Source organism: Pipistrellus kuhlii, unplaced genomic scaffold (genome assembly GCF_014108245.1).
Source record: "Pipistrellus kuhlii isolate mPipKuh1 unplaced genomic scaffold, mPipKuh1.p scaffold_m20_p_6, whole genome shotgun sequence".
Classification (NCBI taxonomy): Eukaryota; Metazoa; Chordata; class Mammalia; order Chiroptera; family Vespertilionidae; genus Pipistrellus; species Pipistrellus kuhlii.
The window spans coordinates 16,122,398-16,141,697 of NW_023425562.1; the positions used below are offsets into that span (position 1 = coordinate 16,122,398).

Genomic DNA, 19,300 nt, shown 5'->3' on the forward strand with positions numbered 1-19,300 from the left:
TGTGTGCCCAGCCCGCTGTGTGCCCAGCCTGCTGTGTGCCCAGCCCGCTGTGTGCCCAGCCCGCTGTGTGCCCAGCCCGCTGTGTGCCCAGCCTGTGGCCAGGCTCACTCTGGGTGCTGGGTGAGAGAAGGTGGGGCCCTCCCTGGATGGTGAGAATGGAGGTCAGAGTTGGCTGTTGGGGCTTGAAAATATGACCACTGCCATGTGCGTCTTGATGAAAATGAGCGCTGAACTCGAACAAACAAGCACAGGCTATCCATGAACGATTTTAGAATTTGTTGGTGGTTTTTTAAATTTTTGTTGCGGTAAAAAAACACAATGAAAACTTACCCCTCCGCCATTTTCACGAGTATAGTCCACCACGCTAACATCGTGTGTTACAAACTCATAATTCAACAGACAGGAAGGGAGTGGGGTTGGATTCAGAGGGTAAAGGGGGGGGTCAAATACAGGGTGGGGCAAAAGTAGGGTTACCATTGTTCGTATGGAAAAATCATATAATACTTAGTACATAATAATAATAAAAGGCTAAACTGTTTCTTGTGCTCACAACTGTGAGCCTGCGCATGGCAAGAGAGGGAGACTAGACTCTTGTTCTAGCAAAATACAGAGGTTATATCCCAGAACCGGACACTGGACACTTAGGCACTGATACTAAGCAAGGCGAACTTAATCCTAGTTAAAACAACCGTCTTCCGTGTACACCAGTGGACACACATCGAGTTCTCTATCAGAACAAAGGAAAACGGCTGGCGTTGTGAAGGGCACTTGCCAAAAAGGGAATGGTGGAAGTAACCAAGGACCCAGCGGACCCGGCCTGCCCGCCCGTGGCCGTGGGGCCGCCTCAGCCTTCCCCAGCCTCTCATGCAGAACGCGCCCCTTCCCCCAGTCTCCAAGCAGCCGCCCTCTGCCGCGGGAAGCGATCCATTAATGATACGTTAGGAAAGCCTTCAGGAGAATAATTGCACCCTCCCCGGGCACAGCGTGCCCAGACGCGCCCAGTGCCTCGTCCGTTCTGGGAAGGGGGACCCAGAGGCCAGCCCCACCATGGGTTTGGGCAAGAGGCTTAGGCTGCGTGGGGAGGACGTGGAGGGGCCACAGGGGTTTCCTCCTGGGGGCTCTGGGTGGGAAGAGGGGCCAGTGGTTTCTGCATTTCAGAAAGATGGGATGAGTGGGGGGGGGGGAGGGGGGGGCTCTGAGGGCGGCTGCTGTCCTGCAGAGGGGCTGGAAGAGGCTCAGATGGACAAAAGCCTGAGGCTCTGCCTTGTTCCTGCCAACCACCCATCACCTAGCCTTGGCTTCCCACCTCTCTCTCAGGAGCCAACAGCATTACCTACAGCTGACAGCTTCGGCCAAAACCGGTTTGGCTCAATGGATAGAGCGTCGGCTTGGGGACTGAAAGGTCCCGGGTTCGATTCTGGTCAAGGGCATGTACCTTGGTTGTCCCCAGTAGGGGATGTGCAAGAGGCAGCTGATCGATGACTCTCTCTCATCGATGTTTCTGACTATCTCTCTCCCTTCCTCTCTGTACAAAATCAATAAAATATATTAAAACATAAAAAAATAAAAATATTAAATATTTTAAAAAATAAATAAATAAAGCTGACAGCTTCGGCCAGCTCTCTCAAGACCATCTCATTTTATTTTTAATTTTTCTTTGTTTTTCAAATATCAAGTAATATGTATTTGCTGAAAACTAGTAGAAGGACACAAGAGTATCTAAAAAAGAAATGAATGCCTACCCGTCCCAGCCACCTCCTTCTTTCAACGTCACTCCCTGAAGCTAGCGCACGGCCCCTGCCTCTGCGTTCTCTCCTGACTGCTTTTCAGCCGTGATCGGTTGGTGCCCACACCTGAGGGCTCACCTTCTGAGTATGCCTCCACGAGCTGCTGTTTCACTCAGCAGCACAACCCCGTGGAAATTCCTCATAGCGAGTGAGTTTCAGGATGAGGTTCCGTGGCCTCTGGGTGGGCCTTCAGGCTGTCTCTGATGTTTTGCTAATTCCAACAAAGCTGCATAAACAGCTTTCCCAAACCACCCTCGAGAGCCTGTGCAAGTGCTTTTGTGCAAGGACTCCCCAGAGGCGGGATAGATGAAAACGTTATTGAAGACACATGCCCAACACACAGACTGGGGGAGTAATTCCAGGACCCCCGAAGCCACCCTAGCCACAGCCTCCTCTAGCCCCACCAAAGGCACCGCTGTCCCGACTCCACAGGGCCCAGCCTTGCTCTCCTCCGTCCCACTAGGGTTTGGCTTTATCTGGTTGCATCTCTTTCATTCCCTGGGGTCAGCCTTGCTCGGCAAGGTCAGTTGCCTGGTTTTTTCAAGCAAGGTCTTCTAGGCCCCACCTCCAGGGTCCAGCCTGCACCCCTGGCCTCTCCTCCCAGGGCCCACCCTTCACCCTTCACCCTTCACCCTTCACCCTGTGGGAGAGCCGCCCAGCCTCCAGGCTAATTGTGCGCAGGTGGGAATTGCTCCCTGCCCCTCCCCCCTGCACAACAGCGGCAGGTTATTAAACACCTGCAGCCCCAGTGTCTTCTCCACAAAGTTATTAGGAGGACCGAGTGTGTTAGTGCCCGGGAAACATTTGGCCCAGTTTCTGGCATCTTAGTAGGCAGCCACAAAAGTTGGTTTTTGTTCTTGAACCTTCCCGCCTTCCTGCCTCGGCTGTTGCTATTCCCAGCCCTCGGTATGCTTTCTCCTTCCTTCCTTCTCCATCACAGCCCAGCCCAGGTGCCCGCTTTTATGTCCCCCATGTCCACGGCCTGTCCCTCCGCATCCTCCCCTCACCTGCATTCCACAGCCTGGAAGGCTAATGAGACCTCCGCTGTTTATTGGGCTGTTTCACAGGAGCTCTGTCTGCATGCCCTTGGTCATTCTTGCATCAACCAGGACAAGCAGGTTAAGCTCTGTTTTATAGACGAGCACACGGAGGCTCACAGAGGTTCGGGAATTTTGCCTGAGGTCACAGAGTTGGTAAGTGAGGAGCTGGGTCTCCACCAGGGCCAACCAAGGTGGCTTTTCCCTGGGGCTCACCCAGCCCCCGACAGACAGGGTGAACGTTGTGGAGCTGCTGTGGCCCGCTGTCCCCAGGCCAGTGTGAGAAGGCACAGACAGGAAGGACCCGAGAGTGGCCGGTGCCCATTCCCCAGAGCTGGTCTGGCCTGTGCATAGGGAGAGGGTTGGGCCCTGTGAAATGTATGTTTTGAGGCCCCAATCTACTTCACCCTGGAGGGCCCAGAACCTTCTACAAACTTCTTACTAGCAAACCTTCTGAGCACCAGCACAGCCAGACACTAGGGGTCTCAGTCCTCAGTTCATGGTAACTGTGGCCATTTCAAAGCCAGCTTGCCTTTAGCTTCTTGACCTCGAGGGACGGTCCAAGGAAGTGACTCAGGGCCCCAGCCCAGTTATTGGTGTCTGTGCTACCCTGAGGGAGTTACTTCTTAATGCTTCAGTTTTCTCATCTGTAAAACTGTGATTAAAGACAGTACTTACCACCTAGGGAGGTTATACTGCTGGAAGGTGTTTACACATGCTCAGTAGAGTGGGAGCTTGGCGGGGTGTGTGTGTGTGTGTGTGTGTGTGTTTTCCTTAAGCCAATGACCAAGGATCCTGAGGGCTCTGGGAGGCCCCAGTGGGTCCCTCTCTGCTATAGGAAGTCAGGCCACTGGGCCACATCCCTGAGGTCACATCAGGGGCCTATCCAAGGCAGGTGTTCCCATCCGCCCCAGGAGCATGGGGAGAGGGAAGGAGGCACACGCAGGAAACTGACCTTGGCTGAGCCCACATGGGAGGTGCTTCCCACACACTGGCAGTCATGTGCCGCTTCATGGTGGGGACACATTTGGGCGGTTTTGTTGTTTTTGTGAGCATCACAGGGCACACAAACCTAGGCTGACCAGCCTTCTACACACCCAGGCTATATGGTACTGCCGCCTATGGCCTGCACCACGTGCTACTGTACAAAACAAGAGATTAGAGCACAAGAGAAAATGAGGTCACCAAGAGACATGTAAATAGGCTGCTGCTGCTGCTGTAACATGGCACAGAAAGCTCTTTTATGTCAGCAGAAAGAGTACTCTAAAACAATGATTAAAAAAAACAGTCTAGTAAATGTGTAAACCAGTACCATAGTCATTTGTTATCATATCAACAGTGGTGTACTATACACAGTGTGGGCTGTCCTTATAAGACTGGCAGCACAGTAGGTCTACACCAGCACCACAACAAACACGTGAGCCATGCATTGTGCTCTGATGTTATGGCAGCTATGATGTCACCAGGCAATAGGACATTTTCAGCTCCATTCTAGTCCGTCATTATATTGTCACAAGACACGTGACCGTATTTCACCCGCACCCTCCCACATCTGAGGTAGGTGGCATCAACCCCATCTTGAAAAAGGCTCAGAGAGGTTAAGTAACCTGCGCACGGTCACATGGCATTGGGATTCATCCCAGGCCTGTCTGGCCCCAGAATCCCGTCTTTCTTTCTACAACTAACTTACTGCCTAAAATTAAGTAGGCAGACTTCTAGGGTTCGCTGTGGATGGTTCCAAGGGAATGACTGAGGTGAGGCCCCCTACTCACACAAAGAGAAGGCCTAATCCCTGCTACATAGAAATAGACATTTCAGAGCTTAAGGGGTAGGGATTGTGTTGACTCACCAGATCAATTTGGGGAACACTGTCATCTTAATATTTAGTCTTCCAATCCATGAACATGGGATGTCTTCCCACTTATTTCAACGTTTTAAAATTTCTTCCAACAATCTTTTGTAGTTTTTCAGAGTACAAGACCTCCATTTCTTATGTTAAATTTATTGCTAAGTATTTTATTCTTTTTGATGGTATTATAAGTGGAACTTTTAAAAACATTTTTAAAAATTTATTTTGGATTGATCATTGCTAGTGTATAGAGATGAAGTTGACTTTTACATATTGATTTTGTATCCTATAATTTGGTGAACTTGTTTACTAGTTCTGATGGTGTTTTTTTTGTTTTTGTTTTTTTTTTAATGGATTCTTTAGGATTTCCTATCAATAAGATCATGTCATCTTCAGTGAACCCTCTCTCTCCTGGGCCTCAGTTTCCTCCTCCTATGAGTGGGCACCTGCCTGCCTTTCCAGAGCACTGAAGTCACCGTTGGGAAGCCAATGGGCTCTTTCAGGAAGACATGCCATATATACCTCCCCGGCTTCATTATCCTCATTTGGGCCCAGGATCCCAGGTGTGACCAAGATGAGCACTGGGGGGTGTGAGTCACCCTAGAAGAACGGAGTCTCTTACATCTCCCTGGAAATTGGGTTCCAGCTTAGAGAGGGCTCTCCTATGCCCTGGCTGGCCAGTTTTCAGGCCTCTTTTGCCTCCTCCTGCCCTCCAGCCCCTTTCACTTCTCCGTTCTGTGGCGGCGTTTTGTTACGCACGTCACCGATGAGAGAGTGGGATCTCGAGAGGCTCAACCATGCCACAGCCGCAGACCTGGAAAATGGCAGAGCAGGAAACTGTCCCTCACCACCGGTGCCTGCTGTGTTCCCAGGATCCACCAGCCCCTCCCTCAGCCCCATACTTCCCGGGGGCCCTGCTGAAGAGACTGGCAGGGCCCAGGTCTGGGCAAGGGGGTGGAGTTTTTAGTCTGGGTCTTCTGCAGTAGGAGCTGACCCCACGAAAGAGGACTCATCTCCTCACTCCCCAGGGCATAGGGGTGGGCACAGTCCAGCACTGTGGGCGGAGGTTTAACTGGAGGGAACCCCTCCCCACCAAGGAGCTGCTCAGGATGCAGGTTGGGGAAGGGCCACCCCAGAAGCACACAGGACCACAGGGCAGCTGGCACACACCTGCAGAGGCCCAGGAGCAGCCAGGAAGTGGGCTGCAGTCCTGGGCGGGTGTGGGGTCTGCATCTAGCTGGGTGGCACAGCCCTCCCTTCCGCATGGCAGTCTGGCTGTGCCCTGACCTGTGCCCAGCGCCCAGCTCAGAACCCTGGGAGACTGGATCAGTCACCTCCAGAGCCCAGTGCCCACCAGCGATGGGACCCTGACCTACACCCACCTGCACCCCAGCCTTTCCCTGCACCCCAGCTGAGAGGGGTGGGGGTGGGGGGGGCAATGCTTGCCATCATCCCTCTGTCGCACACAGTCCCCCTCACTCAAAGGGACCTGGCTACTTCCTCCCAGTCCTATCAGGCCGGTGGCTTCTAGGTCAGGTGGGGGGATGGAGAGGTGAGGGGACGGACAGATGGGAGGACAGAGGTGGAGGGACTGGGAGCCCAGAGGAGAGGCAGCTTCCACTGGGAGCCTCCACCTGCTCCAGTCTTCAGGCCACGTGAGCTCCCATCAGCCTTAGCTCTGTGGCCACGCCCCAGGGAGGGGCTGGGCCCGGTGGACACGACCTGTGACCTCACCTCCGCAGGCCCCAGGCAGCAGCCCTGCCCTCTCGGAGCTTCTCTGACTCAGGTAGGAGGGGCGGCCTTTGGCAGCAGCCTGGGTGCTAAGGTCACAGCGCCCAGCCCGTCTGTCCTATGTCCTGGGAGGCGCGCCCCGTGGGAGGCGCACACCGGCGAGGGCACTGCCTTCCTCCTCGGCCCCGGAGCAGCTCAGCTGGGGACGGAGGGGAACTGAGGGCCCAGAAGGGAGATGCGGTGGTTTGGCGGGGGAGGGGTGGGGGATTGGCGGGGGAGGGGTCGAGAGTCATGAATTCCTACCGGGCTCAGCCTGCGGTGGGGGAGGACCAGGGTGCAGCTCAGGCTGCAGGTGAGTGTGTGAGTGTGAGAGTGTGTGTGTGTATGTGTGGGGGAGGGCAGGGCGGGTCTGGGCCTCAGGGTGTCACTTGGGCAGCAGCATAGCTCCAGGGTTGTGCTAGGCCTGACTCCAGGGGTGCCCTTCCTGGGACTTCTCTGCCATGGCTGGTGATGCGTGGGATGGCTCCACTCTCCTACGCACACGGGCACACATGCCCACTGGCACACACATCCACACTGTTGCACACACACACTGGCACACATGCACACACACAGGTACACGGGCACACATACACATGCACATTGGCACACATGCACACTGGTGTACACACATGCACACTGGCATACACACTGGCACACATGCACACACGTGCGCGCGCACACGCTCACTTTGGTCACACAGCATCCGAGAGTGATTTCCTGTCACCATCCTGCACGCACATCTCCGCCCTGCTCAGAGATGGCAGCGCACAGTAAAGAAGCAACGCCAGTGTGAGCCAGGTCAGGTCTAGCGTTTCCGTCCTGGAGTCTTCTCAGACGTCACCGAATAGGGGGGCTGCCCCCCCCCCCCCCCACAATCTTCTGACCCACCAAATGGAAAACGTGATAAAACAGTTGTTTTAAGTGGCTGAGTTTGGGGGTCGCTCCTTAGGCATAAGGGAGGAATGAACCAGCCCCCTCTGCTTCCTGTCCCCCACCTTCACCCCAGTCCCCTCACCACAATCCCCGGGGCTCCGAGTGGCTGCACTTGTGCGCCACCATCTGGCTGCCCTGCTTCTGACCCCTCCCTTCCTCCTGGCTTCAGCCTCAGTTTCCCTCAGGGGCTTCCCTTCTGGCAGGCACCTCGAATAGGGGTGATCTCCAGAATCTCTGCCTTAGTTTTATGCTTAATCCTGGCACCCAGGGCCCCAAATCCATGTCTCCGCCGCACCCCCAGCCTCTGCCCTCTGGCTCTGCCTCCCCTGACTCCCTGTGGCTGTGAGGGAGGCGCCTGCCCGGCCCTGAGGCCTGTGTGTCTGGTGCTGGGTCTTGGGACAGCTCCAGGGAGAGGGGCCCAGCCTCCCAGGCCAGAGTGGGAGGATGTGGGCCCTGTCCTGGGTTCCAGTGATCATTGGGAGCCAGTGTGTATGTGCTGTGTCGGGGGCATTGCCTGGGATGAAGGAAGAAGGCAGTTAAAATGAAGGAGATGGAAGTGGGATCATAATGGGGCAATCGTGGATTGGCATCGGTGTGAGAGCTGGATTGTGTCCCCACATTCATCCATTGAAGTCCTAACCTCCAGCCCCTCAGAACGTGACTCTTTATAGAGAGTGAGGTCCTTACAGAAGTAATGACGGGAAAATGGGCCCCGAGGGTGGTCCCTGACCCAACAGGACCGTGTCCTCAGGAGAAGAGATGAGGACACAGACACACACGCAGGGGAGACCCTGGGGGACACAGGAGAAGCCAGGGAGCCAGGCCTCGGGAGAAGCCAGCCCTGCTGACACCTGGGTCTCGGGCTTCCAGCCTCTTGGACTCTGAGAAACAAATGCCTGTGGCTTATGATACCCTGAGCTGTCAAAGGCATTTGGGTTCCAAGCTGAGACAGGAGAAGGGGCCCATGAGCATTGGGGGTATGTGTGGCAGGACCCTAGACAGCCAGGCCCGGGGGGCTGCCCACACCCCTCCCCCAATTCCTGAAGGCTCAGCTCCTCCTCCACACACTGCGAGCCTGGAAGTGAGCCTGATGCCCTTCAGGGAACACCCCAACCCACCGTCTCCCATGATGCTGCAGCGGCAACAGCCACCAAAGGTGCCTAGTCGTGTGTGCGCGCGCGACAATGTGCCATCTATTAAAATTCCAGTTTTACAAACGTGATTCAAAATTGCCCGAAGGACATGGAAAATAGCCCTGCTTTGAAGATGTGAGCATTTTGGAATGGCCACCTCTGCCACATCTGGTTTTCTGGTCTCTGGATGGGGTGGGGTTGGTGGGGGGGGGAGGCTGGGTCTGGGCTGGTCTAAGGTATTTCCATGCCCCTGGACACGCCCTGCTCTGTCAGCACCCTTACAATGGCCTGGGGCTGGAGGTGCTGATGGTACCTGGGAGGCCAAGGGTGGGGGTCCTGGGGTGGCAGGGGCCAGTGCAGCCAGGGGCTGGTGGAGATGTTTCTGTATAGAACTCTACTGCCAAGGGTGACCCCCCCAATACCTCCCCACACTGGCGCTCCACAGGTTGGCCAGCCATGGCAGAGAGCTCAGTCCCCTGACACCCTCATCCAGCAGCACCCTGCCATTCGCCTGTGCAGTGTGTGTGTGTGTGGGGGGGGGGGGGGGCCTTGGGCAGGGCTGGGGAGGGCTGAGAATCAGTTGTGGATGCTGGGGGTGCATCCACCGTCCCACCTGACCTTCCACGGGAGAGCTGGCTTTTCCAGAGCCTCTCCCTCCTCAGCGTTCTCCCCACACTCCCTGGAGCAGCAGAGGGGCAGGGAATGGACGCAGAAGCAGAGGCAGGAAGGAGGGTGCTGCCCTGTCTCTGAGCCTCAGTCTCTTACTTGCTTAATGGCGACACCCTCAGGCTGTTCTGAGGAGGGACCCAGGGCCAGGGCCCACCCGGAGGCTGGGAGGAAGATGCCATTTCGCAGGGGAAACCTGGGGTGGTGGCAAGACTGTGGGTGAGCTGTGGAAGCCCAGGAAGGGAAGAGACAGGTGGGCTGGTCCAGGGTGGCTCCCTGGAGAGGCTGGATTTGAACTGGGTCAGTGGGGCAGGTCTCCTCAGTGACCAGGACACATGCTCTTCCCTGGCCACATGCCCTTCTCTCTCTCTCTCTCTCTCTCTCTCTCTCTCTCTCTCTCTCTCTCTCTCTCTCACACACACACACACACACACACACACACACACACACACGATAGACAGTCCCCTGCAAGCTCCCCTCCACTTCCCTGGATCCAGACCAGGCTCTGGGCAGAGCTTTCCACGGCTTAGGTGCCCCCAGCCCCCATCTCTTCAACATACACGGGGGAAAGGGGTACGGGGTGGGGGGGATCTTCTCTCTGAGGCTATGATCCTAATGATATTCACCTGGTGAATTCAGGTGGAGCCGACATTGCTGGCAGCGTGCTGGAGGCAGCTGCCAACACCAAGCCCCCACCGGCGGTTCAGCACCACTTTCTCCGTCACCTCCCGCGTCCCGCTCCCTGCAGGGCTCATTCCGTCCCAGACTCAGGAGCTGAGGTCAGAGAGGGCCGGGCAGGCCAGGCCGCAGGGTGCTCAGGGGGCCAGGCCCGCTGCTGGGAAGCCGGTCCTCTCCAGTGGAGCCGGCACCACACGGATCTGGCCCAGAAACAGTGATTCCCGTGGGAGCTGCGGAGGGGGTGCCAACTGTGCTTTTTGGAACCCACGGGCCCACGCCTCTGCCACGGCCTGGTGGTCCCGGGCGCACTTAGTCACGTCTGCCCCGATGTCCATGGGACTCCAGACGCCGGTGTGGCGATGCTGAGGGCAGTGGAGGAGGGGCCCCTGACAGGGACCCGGTGAGCACAGGGGGGGTCCTCTAACCAGCCTGGGCTGGGCTGCTGGCAGGACACGGGAGCCTCCCAGGGGATCAGGAACCCACGAGGAGAGAGGAGGGGAGGGGAGGGGCAGAGTGTCGGCAGAGGCACAGGGCTGGAGGCAGAGTGCTCCCACAGGGAGGAGGGGGAATGGAAGTGAAATACAGCCCAGGGCTCCCTCGGGACCAGCAGCCCCAATCCCCCTTGGTCTGGGAGGGAGCATTGCCGGGGTCAGATGAGCAGGGAGCCTGGAGACCCCTCCCGGGCTGGGGGCTCTCCCAGAAGGATGTTGAGTTCCCCAGCCGGGCGGGTGGCCCCTCAGCACTGGGCTGAGCCGGGTTGGTGCTCTGGTGAGGACAGATGTTTCCAGTTTGAGGACTCGGGTTGCCATAAATCGTGCCCCACCAAACCCTGTTTCCTATTAAGCGGCCCCGGAGATGGAGGAGCTGCCGTTCATTCGTGCAGTGTGTGGGGGAGCTGTGGGCGGGGCTGGGGAGGGCTGAGAATCACCCGTGGATGCGGGGTGCCTCCACGCTCCTCGCCTCCTGGCCTTCCGCAGGCTGACCTGGCCTTGTCCCGGGAACTGCCTCTTGGCTCCGGAGACGGGAGCACAGGCCTCTGGGTGAGGGGGTGGCCCTCGGGTCCTGGGGCCGCTGTGGGCAGTTAGTTTACTGGCTGGTCCCCAGGTTGGTGGATGGATGCTCAGTGCTGAGTGCGGCAGCCTTGAAGGTGCCTCTCCATCCTGCGGAGCAATAGGGTATTTCTTCTGGTTGCATAGCATCCAAGCTTAATTCCCGGGCCTCCCCAGATTTTAGTAGCTACCTATTATCCAAAAGCAAATCCTTTTCTGCCCAAATTACGATTTCCTGGTTGCTAGAAAATAACCAGTAAAATGGGCCATCGGCCTGAGGAGGTTGTGGGGTGGACGCCGGCGAGAATCCACCCACGGTGGGCGAGAAGCCCGTGCCGAGAGGGGGAACGCTTCGCGGTGCTGAGGAAGGAAGGCCAAAGCCTGACCTGCGGCTGGTGCAGGAGGGAGACGGGGCTCTGGCCTCTTTTCGGGGAGGGTGTGTGGTGCTCCTTGCGGGTGGACAAGCCTGAGAAAGGGTGCTGGGTGAGCACAGGGAGAGACCATGAGCTGGAACCTCCTGCACCCCCAGGATGCCTCATCTGTAGGGTTGGGCTTCCCAGTCCCTGAGTCTAACAGCCCTCCACTTACTTACCGTATTTTTCGGACCATAAGACGCACTTTTTTTCCCCCAGAAGTGGGGGGGGGGGGAGGAAGTCCCTGCGTCTTATGGTCCAAATATAGCCTACACATATACTTTAAAAAAAAAGTTTTTTTACTTGCCCGGCTCTGTGTGGTCTCTGTGTGCTTGCCTGGCTCTAAAATGGTTCTAAATGCTGCTGTTTACTTTACAGGGTTGATTACATGTGTTTATGACTGTGATGTTGGGTTTTAATGCACATAAAATATTTTAGGACACTATTTGTTTCAGAATCTTTTTTTCTTCATTTCCCTTCTCTAAAAACTGGTGCGTCTTATGGTCCAGAGCGTCTTATGGTCCGAAAAATACGGTAGGTGTTTAAGTCCGCTCACATTTTATTTTTCAGATTGATCTCTGGGTACTTAATGGATTTTTTTTTTTATGCTACTGCAAGTGGTACACCTTCACAATTTTACTTTCTAATTGTTGCCAATATGCAGAAATACAAGTGGTTTTTGTATATTACCTAGGACCAGAAACCTTGCTACTTTTACTAGTTTATTGGTAGGTTCGTCTAGGTCAGTGGTCGGCAAACTCATTAGGCAACAGAACCAAATATCAACAGTACAATGATTGAAATTTCTTTTGAGAGCCGAATTTTTTTAAAACATCAACTTCTTCTAACGCCACTTCTTCAAAATAGACTCGCCCAGGCCGTGGTATTTTGTGGAAGAGCCACACTCAAGGGGCCAAAGAGCCGCATGTGGCTCACAAGTCGCGGTTTGCTGACCACTGCACTAGTTGTTCTGAAATCATGCCATTTGCAAATGATGACAGTCTATTTTCTTCCCATCCAATCCAGTCTTTTAAAAACACACACACGTGATTGCACTGGGCTATTTCTCCCAACATATAGGAAAGGGTTTACAATGACACCTGTGTGCCCACCCGCCTGGCGTCTAACATCCTGGAATTACCAAGGTCACCGTGCTTCTGACACAACTACCCATCCTTCTGTCTGTCCTTTTTCTTTCTGTGGTGCATTTCAACCTCAGTGCAGAGGTTAGTGCCCTCCCCCGGGGTACTTGGGCATGCGTGCCAGGATCCTACCATTGACTAGAAGGGGTGAGAGTGGACTTCTTTTCTTGCTCCCAATCTTAGGAGAAACGTTTTTGATATTTTAAGTATGATGCGTGTGCTGTAGGTTTTTGTAGGTGATCTTTATCAGGCTCAAATGGTTTCCTTATTTCTCTAGTTTGGTGAACATTTATATCACTCAATGATTGTTGCATTTTATGAAAGAAAAAATTTCCCATCTACTGAGATCATTTACTTTTCCTTCTTAAGTCTGTGGTGAATGATTGGTTTTTGAAGGACAAATCCAATTTAATCATGATGCATTTTTACATGTTGCTTTTTATGTATTGCTGACTTCTATTTGCTCATGTTTGTTCAGACATTTTGCATCAACAATAATGAGAGGGGCCTGCAATTTTAATTTCTGTGCTGCTGTAACTTCACTAGGTGGAAAGAGAAATTTCTTCCATGTCTTTCCTTGGAAGGGCACTAATCCCATCATGAGGGCCCCACCCTCTTGACCTCATCTAAACCTAATCACCTTTTCAAGGCCCTATCTCCTAATACCATCACACTGCAGATTGGGGCTCAATATATGAGTTGGGAGGTGGATATACAAACATTCAGTACATAATAGTTCGCTTCCTCCAGAGAGAATGCACATGTGCTAGGCACCTGAGGACATTAGTCACTTGGTTCCACATCCAGGGACTGGCTCACTGAATCCATGAGGGATAGTCTACTGATAGTCATGCTGGACTAGAAATCCAACCAACCCTCCAGCTAAGGACACCTTGGGAATCCGGCCAAAATATTTAAATCTTTTGTTTGCAGTGATTCTGAAGCCAACAGGCTGGTGATGTGTCGCCTGGTCAGTTGCATGAGGCTGCTTTTCCTCTGGGGGCCTTTTCAACTCCAGAGACGGCATAGCTGGGACTCTGACAGCCCTGGGGAGTCAGGAGAGCAGTGGTTGCCAAATACTAGCATGCCCTGTTCAAGGGGAAGGGAATTCCCAACGAATCGCCCTTGTTTTGGATGGGGGAATCCCAAGTGGATATGCCCTAATGAGAATAAATTTTATGCTTCGAGTTCTTAAAAAACAAAATTAAATTATTTGCTGTGAACTGTACTATAATCCATTCCTCAGCTTTTCACATTCAGAGGAAGCATGGCTCTTCACCAGAGAATGGGAACCCTGACCTCTTGGGCTCCTGGAGGTGATGTGGGGCACTGGATTTACCCCGAATTTGGCATCAGAAAGCCCAGGGACCAGTCCCTAATATCAAAATGGCAGCTATTGAACCTATAAGCATAGTACCTAGCAGGGAATTAAGACGTAAAGGGTCGATCTTGCAAACCCAAGCCTCTAAAGTAGGGGTGTCGAACTCAATCAGAGAAGGGGCCAAAATCTAAAATCCAGCCTAAATCGCGGGCCGAATGGTTTACTGAACAGTCATAAACTGTCACTGTGATGGAAACGCAGCGGAGTGCAGTGATGACAGCACGGTGCGGGCCACATTGCAAGGCCTGGCGGGACGGACTTGGCCCGCGGGCCTTGTGTTTGACACGTGCTCTAAAGGATCAGCAAGAGCCACAGCTCTACTGGATGGCCCTGGAAACACAGAGCAACTCGGATACGCAGAGAGCTTTAATGCCAAAGGCAAGACCCTGTTCCCCAGAACCTAAAGGACACGGTTGCCAGAGTAAGAAACTCAGGGCCCCAAAGCATCCCCCTCCCAAAGCTCTCTCGTGGGCGCACCCTAGCAAGCTCAGGGCAGTTGCTGGATGTTGGTCCTATGTACTGGCCTCTCCATCTTCTGCTTTGCCAGCTCATGCAATTTCCTTCCAAAGGACAGGACTGTGTGCAGGGTGCTTTCTATGCCTCACCTGTAGGGACCTTATTTTCCTTCCTTCCTCTGCCTTCGCCTTTGAGCTGCCCCAAGCCCTGCTCTGCTGCACTGCTGCACGTGGCCGCCCTGAGATGCCATGGGCCAGGCTGCTGCTCACAGGTCCCAGCACCGGCCTCGTGGGCAGCAGTGGGAACCAGTTTTGCTTTTGAGGCTTTTTTGTACGTCCTTGAACTCTTGAAAAGTAAGGTGCAAGTGAAAGGGGCACGTTCTTTTAAAAATAAATATCGTGGCAGAACCCTTGGTTGGTAAGTTGACACACTGCAGTAACAGCTTCGTATCTTGGATGAGATCAGATGTTAATTTCCCTCCTAACACAGGATGATCCTGTATGGCCTCATTCTACACATTTTTTACTTTGTGGAAAACAAAAAAAAATTTACAAACAAATTAATGCAAGCATAACTCAACGATGTCATTTAAATTTATTGTCATGTAATAAATCTTACACAAAAGCAGGCAGCTCCTGACGGGTCTGTGCGGTGGCATGTGGAACGTGTGCTCACACGCTGCCTCTGAGGCCGCAGCCCCGCTGGGCTTTCAGGCCGGTGGCACTGCTGCTGTGCGGTGATGAAAGGGGGTGGGGGGCGGAGGAGAGGAGACGGGGTTCTGGGAGACTGGGGTTCCTCTAGTCACAAGAGCTGAAGGCCCTGCAGACACTTCTCGGGTCCCACCAGAGACTCAGTTACCCCACAGGATGCTCTGAACATTTGTGTTTTGGGGCTGGAGGCTAATTCCAGCATGGCATAAATGCAAATTCATCCTAAGGGTGGTGGGCCTTAAGGCTTCAGCAGGGCTGAGCCATGTCACTGCCTGCTGGAATCCTCTTGGAATAGCTGAAAGCATTTCCTCAAACCTACAGATTTGCATCTATTATTGCCTGCTGCCTGACAGCCAAGGCAGTTCCCCAACCCTGACAATGCCTGCTGTATACCAAACCTTAACCTTTGATATGTATATTTGCTTTGCTTTAGGACAATTTGTGTTAATAAAAAAGCTAGGGGTCCAGAGATTCAGAGAACTTGGTTACTGAAGCTAAGTCTCCTCTGGCTCCTGAAAATGCCTTCCAAGTTTATATGTCATGTCTAGTCTCTTTCCTAATTTACACACAGCCCCTTCTCCAGACTCCGGAACCCTTCTAGATGCTGGATAACACCCTGCATTTTGGTTTCATGGGAGCAAATCAAATGCTACAGAAACAAATTAAAGCTATAAATCCTTTCCCCACATGGGAGCTTTGGTTTCAGTGCTGGTCTGGGCGAGGACAAACCGCCCAGCTGACCGCACAGGCCTGGGAGGTGGAGCAGCCCAGGCCTTAGTCGGGTGGACACGCAGACGTGCGTAACGTGTCGGCAGGGCTTTTACCCTTTTCCAGAGGCTGCGATGGCCTAGGCCTCCGGCCGGAGACACGGGGACAGGAGAAGCCGTTTCCTGAGAGAGGGCCGGCAGCAGCCGAAACAGCTGCTGTCTCATGTGGAATTATGTGCTTTTGTCTTCGTGCGTGAAACTGGCTTCTCATCTAGACTGTGTAGGGCGGCGGGACGTGGAGTGGGACTTGCTGGGATGCCTGCGCCTTCAGTGCCCTGCTGGGCGGAGGGCGCTGGGCGGAGGGCGCTGGGCGGGGGGCCGCAGGGCGGAGGGCGCTGGGCGGAGGCCGCTGGCCGGCTCCCTGGGAGAAGCCTTCCTCCCGCTCAAACCACGTCAGAAATGAAGAGGAAAACGTGTGTTTCATTTTTCTCCCACGAGTTTGGCTGAAGAAAAAAAGATTGCTTTTGGAAAGGAGCTTTTTTTTCCTAATGATGAGCACAGAGTGGATTAACTTGATTTGTACTAGACCCCAGTTTAATTCAGCCACAGCACAGAGGCCAGATCGCAGAAAAGCCAACCTGGGCTTCCTGAGGAGGAGCCGTTTCCTTTTTCTGGGATCTGATGCAGGGGATCTGAAGGCTTAGCCAACTGCCTGGGCACGGTGTTTATTAAATCACCACACAGAAGACTTCATTTCCTCATTAATTCCTGTCTTGTCCTCTTTTCAGACTGATATTTCTCAGTGTTGAAAGAAACACACATATACATTCACACATGACTAAAACAAAAATCTTGGACATGCATAAAAATAGTTAAGTCCTGGGGAAGTATTATACAGCTAAGGCGGCGGGTTCCTGGAAAAGCTCTTGATTCTGGTTTAGAAATAAATAAAATTGCGTGTGGGACAGCAGGTTTGATATTTATTATTGTGGACCCTCCCCCTTTTTATACTAGACTCGAAGCCGAGTGATCTGCCAACGGGCACCGCTGCTCCACTTCCGAGTGTGCGAGGGAAACACGCCTGCTTCCCGATCCTCTGACAGAAGACACACCAGGTCATCTCCCAAGTCTGTGCGCCAGAAAGAAAAATCTAGAAGGTGCTGATGGAGGGGCGGGCGGCTGCCCTCAGTCGGAGTCCATGGTGAACAGCTGGATGTCCTGCGGGCTCCAGTACAGGCCGGCGGCCGAGCTGTACACCAGCGACCAGACATAGGGGATGAAGAACTCCTCGGGCTGCTCCTCTTCCACATACTTGAATTTCAATTCCGGAAACTTCTGCAACGAAACAAGACGGTTTTATGATTGCACAGTTCCCTGCAGAAGCGAAAGCAGCAGCAGCAGCGTCGCCGCCGCGGGGCTGTGCGCGGGAGCCCCTCCCCGAGGCGGCCGCGGGGCTGAGAGCTCCGGGGTTCTCCCGATCCGCTCCCACGGGGCTCCTGAGAACACGCAGTTCCTGCGGGAAGGGCATGGGATCCCCTCGGCACCCCGGGAGGAGCAGGGGCCCGAGAGGGTGGGCAGGACGGGCACATCGGATGGCGAGACAGGGCCTGCGTGGGACCCTACAACGCGGAGGGCAGCGCCTGCTGTGTGTGGGGCTTGGTTCTCAGGCTGACACCCTGGCGAGGAGGACCTTCCCGCTCCATTCCTAAGTGTGGACGGCAGACAGGCACCGACTGGGTAGAACGCTGGCATCCGGGGGGGCAGCTGCTCTGCACAGCAGCTCGCTGCCTCCTGCGAGGGTGAGTCGGTCAGCGGAGGGGAGCACTACCTCCAGCCCGACTGCGGGGCCTCCATCAGGCCGCCCGGGGATCCATTTCATCCCAGCCTCTCAGGAAGTCCTGGGCACCCCCTACCCAGCACCGTAACGGCCAAGCAGCTGGGTGGTTTCTCGGAGGCCCACGCCCTTGGCATCTTGCACGAGCCTCCTGACACTTGGCCGCTTCTGGCTGGCCTGGGTGCCTGGTGAGGGCATAGGGCTCTTGGAGGTGGCATCAGTCTTTGTCATGAAATCAGCCGTTGCAACACAATGATACTCTTTTCCGTGAAAAAACGGGCATTTGTAGCACCGGGGCGTAGCCACCAGCCGCTGCCAGCCGTGCTCTGCACCGCGGCCGGCTGCAGTGTTCCCGTGCAGCTCGAGGCCGGTCACCAGTGTCCTGCTGAGGCCCATTCGGCCACCCACTAACACCAGGGGCGGCGGGGCCTGCTCTGGGCACTTGGCCTGGGCTGTCATCGAGGCCTGAGCGGGAAAGTCAGTCTGAAAAGAGTCACCACAGCCACCCAACACTTTGTCCTTGAACTGCATTCTCCCGGCCGCCCGGAGCCGTCGGGGCTAGTTCTGGGCCCTGTCACTGCAAGACAGAACCCGCCACACGGCCCTTCAAACAATGACCAAACGCAGAATGATGCCAGTTATCAGAATGGACGATCTGTGTGTGAAGGAGAAATGTATCCCTTAGTAAAGAAGAAGTCCTACTTCTTAGATACCTCTCCCAGTGACGCGGGGAGAGGGCGTGGTTGGGAGGTCAGCCCCGCACTGCCTGCAGTGGGAGCCTGGCACAGCTTCTACGCGGTAACGCAGCCATAAATGCCCTCCCGTTAGGAATACAGTGACTGAAGGAGGCGAGGCCCTTGGCACAGCTGGGGTTCCCTGTGGAGGCCTCAGGGCAGGGAGCAGGGCCACTTGCCCTCTGCCTCTCCGAGGGGGCGGGAGGGAAAGAGGAGGAGCTGCTTTCATGAGCATTCCTCCTCACTGCATTGGAGAGTCTACTGGGGTGGACTAGTTTACCTGCCCTCCTGGCTTTGGGAGACTCTGATGACTCTCAGTGAGAAAGAGGCACGAGTCTCAGTTGTACTCTTGAAACTTGTACTGTTCTGCGAACCAATGTCACCCCGACTGCTTAAAACTAAGACACATGGGAGGGTAGGCTGCTGTGGCCTGAGAGCTAGGGCAGGCCTGTCCCCCCCCATCAGGCTGGGTGCCTGTGCCGCCTCCTGAGGGGCGCCACTGAACACAGGAACCAAGGGCAAGGCCAGGAGGGCTCTGTTACTCGGAAACCCTGCACGCTGCGGACGGCCCCCACACCCCTCACTACTCTCTCCGCAGGGAACAGTGGGCGGCGGGCAGTATTTCTTGGAACTTCTCATCAGCTCTTACAAGGCCCAGAAAGGGGGCTAAGGCATAAAGAGCAAGGGAAACAGAAGCATGTCCCCAGGACTCACTACACTAAGCCAACAACGGAAAGCGCGAAGTAAGAGCTTCCTTTTCCCGGCAGCGTCGTTTTAAGAGTGCACTGGGAACATCAGAAACGGAGAGTGAGAGGCAGGAGCCAGGCAGGAGTTTTGAAAACACCATTTGGTCAACCTGAGTAGGAGCAGCCTCTGCTGGGCGAGCTGTGCCCGAGCCCCTCCCCCAAGCCTGCGGCATCTAGAGGGAGGGCAGCGTGGCTGGAGATTTGAGCAGACCGCTAAGCAAACAGCGCGCCTCTCACCTGTCGTAGAGGCCTGGGAGCTAAGGAAAAGGAAG

General features: G+C 54.7%; 1 protein-coding gene across 3 annotated transcripts in view; it reads right to left on the minus strand.

The window, feature by feature from the left end:
• Window positions 1–16,672: 16,672 nt before the first annotated feature.
• The window catches only part of DYM (dymeclin), a 233,669-nt gene continuing 231,041 nt past the window's right edge, over window positions 16,673–19,300 (minus strand). For all 3 annotated transcript variants that reach the window (XM_036419857.2, XM_036419859.2, XM_036419858.2), the window contains one exon: window positions 16,673–17,049. In XM_036419857.2, the coding sequence (XP_036275750.1) occupies window positions 16,900–17,049 (150 nt within the window). In that variant the 3' untranslated portion in view covers window positions 16,673–16,899. The remainder of the gene's footprint in view (window positions 17,050–19,300) is intronic.